This window comes from Dipodomys spectabilis, unplaced genomic scaffold, assembly GCF_019054845.1.
Source record: "Dipodomys spectabilis isolate Male_0828 unplaced genomic scaffold, ASM1905484v1 ptg000392l, whole genome shotgun sequence".
Taxonomy (NCBI): domain Eukaryota; kingdom Metazoa; phylum Chordata; class Mammalia; order Rodentia; family Heteromyidae; genus Dipodomys; species Dipodomys spectabilis.
Window position 1 is genome coordinate 325968 of NW_024871069.1, and position 13501 is coordinate 339468.

A 13501-nucleotide genomic window follows, 5' to 3' on the forward strand; every position below is an offset into this window, starting at 1 on the left:
GGAAAGGCTGGCAAACCCATGGGAAAGATGTGTATCTGCCTTTCTTTTCCTCACTGTATAGGAGTGCCTATTAATCTTTTACTGTTTCTGCTGTTCATTGTACTTACTCATTGTCAACGTTCCCTTATTCAAAGCTCTTTCTTAAGAGTGTTGACGACTCCAATATCTGATGAGTGTCTTAAAAATATGACAAACTCACCAGAGTTAAGTGCCACCCTGAAACCCCTCTTATGGAGGCTAGTAGACAAGTTATAAGTAAATATAAAAGTATTGGGGGTTTCACGAAGTCATTTCAGCAGAAGGAATTGTTTGTAAGAGATTTGCAAGAAGCTGTAGGCGCGGCTAGAACAGAAAGAATGTATGGCAATTGCTGAGATAACTACTTAGGAAAAAGAACTTCCTGTTATTCTCTTTCATTTACTAAGAGACTTGCTAGACCTAGGCCTCCGTAACCTTGCTATTAAAGAAGGAACAGGAAAGATCTTATGGGACAGTTAAGGCCTCTATAGAAATAAGGTAATGGTTAGTTGATGACAAAACATCGAAACCCATTATATTTCTTAGAGATAAGCCAGAAACAAGTGCCTATCAGGCGACCAGCTGGTGACCACCCAAGAAAGAAGCCCTGCAGCAAGATTATATAACCTTTTGCCCTTTCTTATGGAGACTTTTGCTATAAAAGTTTGTTATCCTCTGCATTAAATCGCACTCAGCACTCAGCACTCAGCACTCAGCACTCAGCACTCAGCACTCAGCATCCACTCCTCTTGTGTGTGAGTTGTCTGTTTGCCATCTCCCCACTGTAAGGTCCACCCCTGGATGGTGAGCAGACTCCACCCTCCTCGCAGCAAAGTCTCCACCCAGTACCTGTGTTACCTAGGCAACTGGAACACCTGGAAGAGGTCACATCTGCATCCGCTGAGGTCACATCTGAATTTGATGTGGCCACACCTTTCTCCGCCCATACCCTAGATAAGGCCTTGCCCAGGCCCAGACGCTCTCTTGCTCTTCTTTTCTAGCTCTCTTGCTCTTGCTCTTCTTTTCTAGCTCTGTCTGCTCTCTCTCTGCTCTAGCTCTTTCCTCTCTCTTTCCCAGCCACGTGGAGTGCCAACCTTGCCTGGTCCCAGCAGGTCTACTGAATAAACCTACCCCTTACCTGAATACCACGTGAGTGCTACTGTTCTTACCCCTCTCTCTGCTCTTTTCTAGCTCTTTCCTCTCTTTCCCAGCTCTCTCCTTCCCAGGCCTTTCCCAGCCACGTGGAGTGCCAACCTTGCCTGGTCCCAGCAGGTCTACTGAATAAACCTACCCCTTACCTGAATACCACGTGCGTGCTGGTGCTGTTCTTACTCGGCTACCTCTTTTTAAAAAACCTAACACCCACCTATTCCAGTTCCTCCCCTAGGTGTCCTCCGTCGTCCCGACAGAACCCGGTCCGCGGCACCCAACTTTCTCTCTGTTAATTGGACATACAAGAGCCTCAGAGACTTTCCTGCCTGGAGTGACTCTGAACTGTGATCCTCAGATCTCAGCCTCCTGAGTAGCGAGGATGACAGGTGTAGCCACAGATGCCTGGCATCACTGGAGATTTTTATATGAACTTAGTTTTTTATTTCTGGGCCACAGAAACAGACAGACAGACAGACACACCGAGTTGCCATTGCTGACAAGTTTGCCAACATGCCAAGTGTCATGAGAAAATAACAGAATCCCAGCCCAGAGAAACCTCAGCTGGCCTTAGGGCATCGATTAGGGCATCTATTTCTCAAGAACTTCCTTCTCTATTCAAGATATGAACTTAAATCATTGTGGCCATACATCATGTTTTATTATCTTCGTCCCTGCTAATATGCAATGAAAAATTCCCCTCATCTTTAAGTGTTTCTCCAGCACACGTTAATGACTGCAGGGAGATCCATTGTTCAGATGTCTCTTCCTCACCTCATTCTTTACCACTGGCTGTCGGGTGATTTACTCCTGGGCTGCTGGAGTGGCCTCCCCTCATCCCTCATAATTCCCCGTAGGTGCTCCTCAGGGAATAGTTGGAACTTCACAGAGAATCGGCTCTTTAAAGGCTCTTGAATATATTGCCCGTTGATCTCCCAGGAAGAGCAAATAGATTGTTCTGGTAACAGCATGTGAGAGTGCATGTTTTACATTGAAGTGTGTGTGTGTGTGTGTGTGTGTGTGTGTGTGTGTGTGTGTGTGTGAGTACTGGAGTTTGAACCCAGGGCCTGTTCTTGTTAAGCAGGTTTTCTATCCCTTGAAACATATCCCCCAGCCTTAGGATTTAATTGTTTTTGGAAGAGATTGACCTGGACTGTGATCCTCCTGTTTATGCTTACCGAGTATATGGAATGACAGCTTCCCACCAACATACCTAAAACTTCTTGGTTAAGATGGAGTCTTGTGACTTTTTGCCCAGGTTGGCCTCAAACCACGTTCCTCCTGAAGTCCACCTTCTGAAAAGCTAGGATTACATGGGTGGGCCACCGCGGCTGTCTTATATCTAGGGGTGTTATCCACTGGTGCGGTGAGTGGTCCTCTGTGGAACTCTGACCTGTCGCAGCTGCACCGGAGGATCCGGGCTTGGAGCCCTGCAGGACCCCGGGTCCCTGACTCTGAGGTTGGCTCCACTCCCTGCTGCCCCAGAGGTCACTCCATCTGTGAACTGCCTTTTGCTGGCGCTGTCAGAACTGAGGCTGTTTCTCAGAGTCTTTGGGCACAATGTCCACAGATGCTGCCCCAGGCCCACCTGGCCCCTGACCTGACTTGGCGGGCAGTGTGCACAGCACCAGGCTGTCTTGACTTAGAGGGCACTTGCATGACCGACCTCTACACGTGGCCTTCTGCACGGGCCTCCACCCCAGACTGCACTGACTGACGTGAAATAAGATCCCTGGCAACCTCTGGAGACAAAGTCCTGGACATCCTGGCTCAGGACCCCTCCCCTTCCCTGGGGGAGTATGGGCCCGTCTTCCGGGCTCATGGCCCAGCCTTCCTTTGCTGTTCTCCCTAACAGCTGCCTGAGTGCTTCCCTATCAGGGCTCCTGTCTCCACCCTTCCTAAGAGCCTCTGGTTTTAAAGCAAGATTGGGCCTCCTCCTCCTCTTCATTCTCCCCCTCCTCCTCCTGTGCCAGGCCAAGGATTTGAACTTGGGGCCTAAGCTTTGTCCCTGAGCTTCTCTTGCGAAAGGCTGACACTCTACCACTTGATCCACAGCCCCACTTCCAGCTTTTATGGTAGTTTATTGGAGTTAAGAGTCTCACAGACTTTCCTGTCTGGACTGACTTTGAACTGCAATCCTTAGCTGTCAGCCTCTTGAGTAGTTAGGATTACAGGCATGAGCCACCGGTGCACACTTCCTATTACACAGCTCCAGGGAATGGCTTCCTATTTTACTTCAAAACATTATCTTCCAAGCCAGGAGCTGGTGGCTCACACCTGTGATCCCTGCTACTCAGGAGGCTGGGTTCTGAGGGTCACAGTTTGAAGCCAGCTCTGGCAGGAAAGTCAGTGAGACTCTTTTCTCCAATTAGTCTTCCCCCTCCCCCCGCAAAAATAGAAAGAAAAAAAAAAAAACAACTGGAAGTAGAGCTGTGGCTCCAATGGTAGAGCTTTACCCTTGAAGAAAAGAGCTCAGGAACAGTGTTCAGGCCCTGAGTTCAAGCCCCAGTACTGGCACAAAATAAATGCAGCCTCCCAAAAGAAAAATTAAAATTATTTTCCTGAAGGCCTCATGATGGGGAAAGAGTTTGCAATCTGAAGGAGAGCCGGAAGCTTTTCCTTTGAAATTTAAGTGGCCTGTGACTTCCAGATGCCCGGGCAGCCCTGTCTGCAGGAAACCTGTTTAGCACTTGGAGTAGCCGCCCTCCACAGGGAGCCAAGGTCCTTAGTGTGGCATGCGAAGCCCAGTAGGAGGGAAGGTGGCATTATATCTCAATTAGGACTTCCAAGATGACCTCCTTTGCAGAAGTGGGTAGATGCAAGGGGCAAGAATGGAAAACTGAAGCCAGTGAAACAGTAGATATTAGGGATGATAGCTCCTGAACAGTCAGCATCATGTCCACTTCATAAAGAAGGTTCTGGAAGCTGTGTCCTGGTGCCTCATGCCTGTTATCCTAGCTACCTCTGAGATCTGAGGATTGTAGTTCGAAGCCAGCCTGGCTCTGAGTTCACCCTCTACTACTGGCACAAAAAAGGAAAAAAGAAAAAGAAAACAAGGCTCTGGAGTAGTTTGCCCACCATGTCACACAGCAGGTAAGGGCACCTGTGCCCACCCAGATCTGAGGCCTGCCGGGGATCTGACGCCCTGCTCCCAGCTAAGCCTGGATGTGAGGCTCAGGTTCCCTCTCTGGGGCTTCCCGGGCTGCGGCTACCTGTGGGTGAGGCTTGGCTCAGTTGGGCCCATGGAAAGGTTCCTGGACCCTGCATGGTGCCCTCACCTTTGGGGTGCCAGCTGCTAGGGAGGAGATAGATGCGCACGCCCCACAGCTCCTCAGAAAGACAACTCCTCGCTGCTAGAGACTCCAGGTCAGGGGCATTCCTGGGGCACAGGGGACAGACGCCTGTTCTGGCTCATGAAGCCTAAGCCACTCTCCAAAGACTGGAAATGGCAGGTGCCACCCACCACACGGCACAACCCGCCTGGCCCACCATGAAGCAGTAATTGTGTGCTGGGTGCTCGGGTCCTGTGGGAATGGGAATTGCAACGTTCCTGCCCAGGGGATCCCAGTGCGTGGGGTGGGCGGTGACAATGCCCTGGGGTATGACGGACATCCGGGCACCTCCTAGCGGCTCAGGCCCGGCCAGGCCTCCCCACAGACACCAAGCCTGGACTCGGGGAGGTGTGAGTCCCGGTCCCATCCGGGCTGTCCAGGCTTCCGCCAGGAAGGAGGAGTCCTGCAGGGAGCGGAGCAGGCCCTGACGATCTGCCTTCAAGGCTCAGGGGACGCTGGGGCGGGGAGAGACTGCCAGGCAGCCTCTGGAGTGGTGCCAGCGCCGCCTCTGCTCCCTGGCTGGCCGCTGGACCACGCGGGCGCGCCTTTCTCACGGTCAGGGCTACTGCTGGCAGCCGCGTCCCCTGGCACGAAGGGCACCTGGTAGCTGGGGTGGCGGGGACCCCGGGGGAGGGGGCCTGGCAGGGGGACCCCGGCAGGGCCGCCCTCCAGACGCGCTGCCAGGCTGATTAGCATGGGCGAGGGGCGCTGGCGCGGGGCGCCGCCGGCCGGGCTGGCACTTCCTTCGCGGGCCCAGCTGTCCGGGCCGAGACACAAAGCGCCTCAGACGGCGCAGGGGCGGCCAGGCGCGGGCGGAGAGGAGTTCCCGCCGCCAGGGCGAAGAATAGCGCCTGGGCCGGGCGGGGCTCGGCCGCCTGGCGCTCCTGACCTTGAACCTTTGTGACTGGAGCGCATGCAAATCGCGGAGCGGCCGCGCCAGGCCCCGAGGGCGCAGCGCCGCCCCGGGCGTCCCGGCGAACAATGCGCCACTGTCCGCGCGCGGCGGCGCGGCTGGGAACCGCGCGGGCGCGCACCGGCGGCGCGGCCCGCATCGCCCGTGCGGCCCGGATCGGCCGTGCGGCCCGCGGGCGCGCGGATCCGGAGCGGCCCGCATCGCCCGTGCGGCCCGCGGGCGCGCGGATCCGGAGCGGCCCGCATCGCCCGTGCGGCCCGCGGATCCGGCCTCGATCGCCAGTGCGGCCCGCGGGCGCGTGGTTCCGGCTTCGAACCTCAGAGCGGCCCGCGGAGGCGTAGGTCCGGCGGGGTGGGGAGACCTGTTCCCGCCCGACCCGCGCGCCCCGGACCCGGGACCGACCCCCACGCTTCCCACCTGTCTCCTATGGAATCGATGGTTTCAACCATCCAGGCCCAAGCTGGGGCGCAGCGCGCTGGTGCCACCAGGGTGGGATCCTGCCACCTCCCCTCGCCTGGGAGCGCTTTTCTTTCCTTTCTCACAGCCACGAACTCTCCATCCAGCATCTTGGCTGGGTCGCCGGCCCCTCAGAGGTGGCCAATGTGGCCCCCCTTCCTAGTGGCCACACAAGGGAACATGCAGTGGCCTCACCAGGAGTGGCTAGATGAGCCCAGAAGGCGGTGCCAGGCTTTCCTGCGGGCCCCACACCTCATCCTCCCCACCTGCAGGTCGGCTTTCCACGGAGACCCTACCGCATGCACCCAGGAAGGAGCTTCTCCTGGATTTGCGCAGGGCTGCCTGGCCGGCCGTCCCACCCATTCCAAGAATATGAGTTGGACACATTTCTGACAGGAGACAGAGCTTCAACCCAGAATTACATGTCCCAACACTGTATCTGACTTGTCACTTGTCCAGCCAAGACGCGGTACCCTGGTAAGGGGCCTCTGCTTGCTGCCGCCCATCTGCGCTGGGTGTAAGGGTTGGTCCTTGGGAGCCACCAGGCCGCCTGTCTTGTCACAGCACCTGTCTTGAGTTCCATTCCTACTACCAGAAGAAGAAGGAAAGAAAGAAAGAGGAAGGAAGGGAGAGAAGGGAAGGAAGAGGAAAGAGGAAGGAAGGAAGGAGGGAAGGAAAGAAGAAAGGAAGGAAGGAAAGAAGGAAGGGGAAAGAGGAGATGCAGGAGGAGGAGAGAAGGAAGGAAAGGCTCACAATGTCCAAAAAGTCCTCCCCATGTTCAAATGCGTCTGTGCCAGGAGCAGTGTGGACTCCTGCAGTGTGCTTGGGGGGCAGGGGCTCAGTTTTGAAGTCTCAAGTCCTTTGTCCTCTTAATAATAACGCATAACATCTCAAGCGCACCTCCCGAAGACACATTTTGGAAACAAGTCCCCAAAGAACTGAGACCCTGGCCGTCCACGTGCAGCTGCCCATGCCCCTGGGCCTCACCGACCCCTGGGCCTTGGCTAGGCAGAGCAGGGTCACGGCTGAGTGAAGGGAAGGGGAGACAGAGACAGGTTAATCTGGCTGAGACTGGCAGGTTGTTCTGGTGTGAAGCCAGGGCAGACCAATGTGAGAACCAGACTTCCCGCCTTCTGCGTCTTTCCACTACTTCACCGGATTCCTTGGAAATTAGCAATGGAAAAGCCATCCCACGCCAGGCTCAGGGAGGAGCGAGTCATACTTTCCGTCCTGGCTCCAGTAAGCACCTGAGATCCCATGTCAAAGCGCTGGCTTGTGTCACGGGACAGCCCCCAGCACTGGTGGTGAAGCCCCCAGGCCTCGGTGGGCGGCGTGACCCCCCCAGACCTCAGCTGCCTCTCCCGGGCTGGCCCAGGGGCAGCAGCAAGGCCTCCGAGCCTGTCTGGCTGGGGAGAGAGCGCAGGAGGTGTGGACACACAGCCCTTCCCATCCTCCCTGGGCGGGAGGGGATCTAGGCTGAGAAGCGGAGCCGTCTGCTGGCCTTGACCCAGGCTTGACTCTTCCTGGCCCCTAGACAAGACGCTTCACCTCTCAGCTGCCTCCTCTCTGGAGTCAGATGACAGCCGTGGGGTGGGGAAGGATCCGCAGACACCGCCGGGGAGGGCTCAGGACATGCACAAGCGTGGCTACTCTCCATCCATCCTGACAGCCCGGCCCTTCCCTCCCCGCGAACTACCGCAGCGTCTCGGAGAGGAAAAGAGGAACTGTTAGGTGGTAGCAGGGACTAAAAGTGGTGGACATAACACGGGTACGTAACGTGTCCCCTCCAGGTGCTGCTCATTCCCATCATGCCTCAGACTCCTGCTCAGACGCTTCCTCCCATAATGCCTTGGGTGCCTGTTCCACCAATGAGAACAGCCGGGGCGGTGTGAGCTCAGCCACTGGGCAGCCAGCACAAACCCAGGGCTGAAGGTGGGCGGAGCCTCACACCACAAAAATGGCCCTAGGGCTCCTCTGGAGCTCTCTCTCCAGACAGGGAGTTAGTTTCTGCTCCCCGCACAGCTTTCCCTTCACTTTCAAATTAACTTACTCTTTTACCTTAAACATGTTCCTGCCTTTTAACTCTGTAAAGGGAAGAGAAAAACCAGCCTGCCCCTAAATGGTGTCACAGCCACGTTGGGGGGGAGGGGGTGTTGCTGGGGCTTGGGGACCCTTACTGGTAGACAGTACGGGCAGGCAGTGGCGGTCCCCTCGGTACGCACAACCCCTACGAGTAGTAGGCGCTGGGCAGACTGCCCAGGGCAGCCCTATCCACCAGGACTTTCTGGCATGACCCAGACGTTCTTGACCCATGTTGCCCGATACGGTAGCTGCTCGCCACAGGTGAGCCCAAGGAGCCGAGTCTTCAATTTTACTTGTCATTCCAAGTGCAGTGCAACTGTCACAAGCGGCTAATGGCTGCCATCTCTGGACCGCTGGGATCCACAGCCACACATCAGGCTCTGCTATTTCTCCATGACGCGCATCACCTGAGCCTCCTGAGTTCCTTCTCACTCGAGCCATGTGCTTTGGTTTGGTTTGGTTGGCTTAGAAGCAGGATGTGAGGCATAGACTTGCGTGGGGGCAGGCCCAGGCAGGGGTCAGGAGCCAGGACAGTTGGAGGATGCTTGGAGGTCATTCACAGCTGCAGGAGACACCCTTGGCCCTTCTGGGTTCTGATGATGTCTCAGAGCTGTGTACCAGGAGCTGACGCCTGACACTCAGGAGATGGTCAGGCCTCAGTGGCTTCCTTAGTTTGCCCCCCTGGTGGAATCCCCTTCTTAGACCTAAGAAGTCACTCCTTACTTGGGAGGCTGCCAGTGGGAGGATCACAGTTGGAGGCCAGCACAGGCAGGCACTTGAAACCTCTTTCTCCATCAACAGTGAGGAGCCATGGCACACACCTGCCATTCCAGCCACGACAGGAAACCTGACACAGGAGACGCACAGTCCAGGCACAAGCTCAGGATCTACAAGCAAGTCAGAGCCTATCTTAACCAGTGCAAAAACGGGACTAGGTGTGGCTCTACAATATAGCAACTGCACAGGCCCTGAGTTCAAACCCTCATGTTAGGGGAAAAAAGCCTTCGATTGTGGGAGGAAGGGGCCTTAACACTCTCTCAGGCCTGGCGGAGTTGAGTTGGTTCCTTGGGACACAGTGCCTAGGACAGGTTTATCCTGCCCCGTGAGTCACAGTTACCCGGCGCTCGCTCTTTGCCAGCTTTGAAGGGACAAGCAGCTCTCCGTGGAGAACTCCTGTCTGCCTGGCTTGTGGCTGGACCCCGGCTTCAGGAAAACCACACAGAAAGCACTAGGCAAGTCAAGGAATTTCAAAAGGATTTAAAGACAGAGGGTAAAGTGCATTGTAGTGCAAACATGAAATACGGGATAGTTCTGGAATACCTGGACCAATACACAGAATCGAAAAATCTGGACTGAGATGCAGATAGGGCGCATGTCTCTGTCTTTGGAATGAGATGCAGATAGGGCGCATGTCTCTGTCTTTGGGCGCACATTGCTTGTTGTGATAGGGTCTCGATCCTCCTGCCTCAGCCCTTCTAGGTCTGGGACTATAGGCCTGTGCTACCATGCCCAGCTAGGGCCATTCTGAAAAAAATGTGTGTGTGTGTGTGTGTGTGTGTGTGTAAATTAGATCTACATGTCTCTTGTACCAAAAGAAATTTGAGATTAATTTGATTTTTTTTTCTGGACTGGGGTTTAAACTCAAGCTTTGGGCTTATGAGGCAGGTGGAGCCAGACCCGTACCCTTGAATTAAGAATCTTCTTTTTTTTTTTTTTGGTGGTGGGGCTTGAACTCTGGGCCTGGACGCTGTCCCTCGGCTCTTCAGCTCAAGGTGAGCGCTCTACCACTTGTAACACAGCGGCACTTCTGGTTTTCTGGTGGTTTTTTGGAGATATAAGAGTCTCATGGACTTTCCTGCCCGGGCTGGCTTTGAACCTCGAGCCTCAGATCTCAGCCTCCTCAGTAGCTAGGATGACCGGTGTGAGCCACCGGAGCCGGGCTTTAAATTAAGAATCTTAAAATTTTTAAAAACTTGAAGCTAGTGGAGAATGTGACTGTCGTGGTTTCGGGGGATCTGTGCTGCGGTTTCTGAGCCGTCTCATTGCGTCCAGCTCAGGAGTCTCTCCCTGCTCCTCGCGGGACTGGCAGGACGGATTTTATTTTCAGCGGGTACACCGGGGTGGAGGGCCCAGGTGGGAGGGGTGGGGGATGATGTGGGCTTGGGGACGCGGCGGGCCCTGCTCGGGGCAAAGGCAGGGGTGCCCTGGAGAGGCGAGGCGGGCCGGGCCGCGCAGGGACTTGCCTGGGGACGGCCCCTCCCCGTGACTCACCTGCGTGTGCGTGATGCCAGGCGGGGGGGGGGGGGTGTCTGCGCTCCCCACCTGGCAAGTTCCAGCACACAGCTCTGCCCAGCGTGGCCGGGTGCCGGGGTGGCCAGGCTGCAGTGCTCAGAGCAGACCCTGGGCCGGGCACACAGCTCCCGCTGTCCCGTCCGCCCTCCCCAGAGGTGGAGCGGGCCCTGCAGGCTGCCCGCCCGCACCCCACACCCAGGGACCGCTCCTGGGGAAGCCTTGTGCAGGGCTTGCTCCGTGCTGGAGGGGGTCCCCTCCCCCGGGGGTCTTCTGAGCTGTCAGCACATCCAGCTCAGGATTCATCTTGTGGAGGACAGGCTTTTCAGGGACTTTTATTTTGTCAAGTCTGTCCGCTCAGGCAGTGCTGAGGCTTGACCTCCCCACGAGGCAGGCCCCCCACTGTGGCCACAGTGCTAGCCCTCTTCTCCTCTGCTCTAGGTTTTCAGGGCAGGTCTTGCTTCCTTGGTCCAGGCTGGCCTTGTACAGTGATCCTCCCAATCTTAATTCCCCTCGTGGCTGGGATTACAGGTGTGTACCACGGTGCCTGGCCACGGTGCTCTGACCGGGATGGACGTTCCTCACCATCTCCCACGTAATAGCTGTGTGGACACCAGCCACCGGCCCGCGTGCCCCTGGCTCCATTCCACAGCACGTGGATGCCGCGTGGTGCCAAGTGGGAGGACCTGAAGGGAAGGCCAGGACCCCCCCCTCCACCCCCCCCCCCCCCGCACTCTCCGGGTGGAAGGTCAGGACTGCCGTCCAGAGAGCACTCTCATCCTTGGGGAGCCCTGGCTTGGGGCCAGAGGCAGGAACAGCTACACATCCTAGCTTCTTTGGGGTGTCCTAGCAGGCATCCCCACTACTGAGCTGCCACTGATGGCCCACAGGGGAGGCTCACAGCCTTGACACAGGAGGATCCTGAAGGCTGGGCAGCCTCCCGCCCTCCCCCTCCCCTCCCCGCTGCTCCCCAGGGGCCCAGCGTGGGGGCAGGGCTCCCCAGGGGCCCAGCGGGTCAGGCTGCATCCTGGGGCTTGGCAGCTAGGCCCTGACTTCCCTGGCCCGCACCGTGGCTGCCGTGAGCCGCCACAGCCCAGCTTCTGTCCTGGGGCCGCAGGCACTGTTAGCTCAGGTCCGACTTGCTTTTCCCAAGCTGAGCTGGACAGGAAGAGCCCCGCAGCCATGGACACAGCAGAGGCCACCAGCCACCCACCCCGGACGGCTCACAGCCCGCGCGACTGCTCTCCGCTCCTGCCGGCCCTGACAGTGTCAGTTGGTCGACAAGGGCTTCCGGCCCTCTGGACACGCCCTGTCCTGCGGCCGGCCAGGGGGCCCTGGGCACCAGGGCTCTTTTCTCTGCCAGGCCCCCCTTCCCTCCTCCACCCGCCTTCCTCGGGGGCCCAGGAGGAGGCGGCCTGGTGGACTGTCCAATGGGAGGCAGGTGGTCCTGAGAGGCAGCGAGAGCCTCCCAGAGCGCGGAGGACAGGAGGGAGGCTCTCGGTGAAGCTTTCCCCGACTCAGGGGAAAGCCCTTTCTCTGTTCACTCATTCACCTTTCATTCATTCACCACTTCATTCATTCCATCTTTTCAGAGTTTCCTGCCTGGTTGGGAAATGACTGCTGGGATCTCAGATCTCATTTGGTTGAGAAGATGGTAGGGATGCCGGGTACTGGTGCTCAAGCCTGTAATCCCGGCTTCTCTGGGGGCTGAGATCTGAGGATCGAGATTTGAAGACAGCCTGGGCAGAAACGTCCATGCAATGTTCTGAGCTGTCTGATGCCCCCACCTGGCACAGCTCAGATGGCTCCGGCTGGGTCTGGAGTGTCTGTGTTCTGGCGTGGGGACTGGAAGGCCGGGAATATGGCCATACATCTCCCTGCAGCTCAGGATCCCCTCGGAGTCCAGTCCAGTCACCCCAAACTTCTGATAAGAATCCTGGCCCTGAGCAGTGTTTCAGCAGGCACCACAGAGGCCGGCCCTCGCCTGGCTTTGGGGCTGCCAGGAGGCCTTGGAGCCCGAGCCTCCCCCCTCCCACCCCGCCCCCCATCACAGGGCTCCCATGACTGGCCAGGGCCCAGTTTGGCCAGAAAATGGTTGCCCACGGCTGCCAGCCTGCGTGTCCTGGGGCTCTGAGAGTGAGCTGAGTGGCTGAGACGGGCCTTGGCATGCGGCCTGACACCTGGTGATCTCAGTTCTGGGGGCCGAGGACAAGGGCCTCCAGAGCTCTACTTATCTGCCGGCGGGAGCTGGAGCCAGCCAGCCTTAGCTTTGAGCCTCACAACAATGAGATCCCCCGGACACAGAGAACGGCGGAGGCTGCCACCATGCCCAGAGCCCCACAGCGGGGGGGCAGGGGGCAAGCTGGGGCTCACCCTGGAAGCAGCAGGGTGAGCTGCTTCGCCCCGGCCTCCCATCCTCCGTCCCGGGGTGGTCCACATTCCCCAGCCCCCTGCCAGGCCCCTGGAGGCTGGCAGGGTGCCTGGGACTGGTAAAGGAGGTTCATGGGGTCCCCACGAAGGGACGTGGAGGGGAGAGCACCGTCTCTGGGCCTGGCCGGCTCTGGGGGGACAGTCTCAGGCCGGGCCTGTGGGCGCCCGCCAGAGGCGTCCCCAGGGATCAGACAGGCCTGCGTGCGGTCTCTGACTTGGATTTCTTACGCAATGTTGGCCAAGCCCCCGCCCTGGCTGAGTCTCACTTCCCCGCTCTGCGGAGCTGGGTGGGCAGGGCCGGTGACTGCACTCCAGACCTCCTCCCCAGCCCACCCCCACCCGTGGGTCTCCCAGGCTGGGATTCCATCCCCGTGTCGGAGACGGTGCCTTGAGCAGGCCCGGTGCTCGCAGGCTCCAGCGCTCCCGGCTGGCCGCGTGTGACCTGCTGGGCCTCCAGACCCCCTCCCGCTTTTCCTGCACAAAGCCTCTGCTCAGGAGGCCACACAGACGAACAGAGCTGTTCCCCTCTGCTGCCCCCTGGTGGTCACACCACCACCCGGCCGTCCATCGGAGGCCCCGGCACCACAGTGCCATGGGAGAGTGCCCCCCCCCCCGCCCCCCAGGCTGTCCCCCAACTGCCACATGATAGCGGGGGAGATCTGTGAAGCAGGCCAGGCCGGGCCCCGAGGTACTGGTGGCGTTCAAGGGATCCTTTTATTCCCCCCTTCTTTTTGTGCCTGTCCTGAGGCTTGAACTTGGGGCCTAGGTGCTGTCCCAGAGCTTTTTACTCAAGGCTAGCACTCTAGCACTTAAGCCATAGCTCCATAGCCAG

The 13501-nt window shown here is 57.9% G+C and overlaps 1 protein-coding gene across 1 annotated transcript in view; it reads right to left on the minus strand.

Annotated features, from left to right (window-relative positions):
* Positions 1-5188: 5188 nt before the first annotated feature.
* LOC122096821 (collagen alpha-1(I) chain-like) overlaps positions 5189-13501 on the minus strand; it is a 36153-nt gene continuing 27840 nt past the window's right edge. Inside the window, exon 10 of the mRNA XM_042667345.1 lies at positions 5189-5836. Within this exon, the coding sequence (XP_042523279.1) occupies positions 5189-5836 (648 nt within the window). The remainder of the gene's footprint in view (positions 5837-13501) is intronic.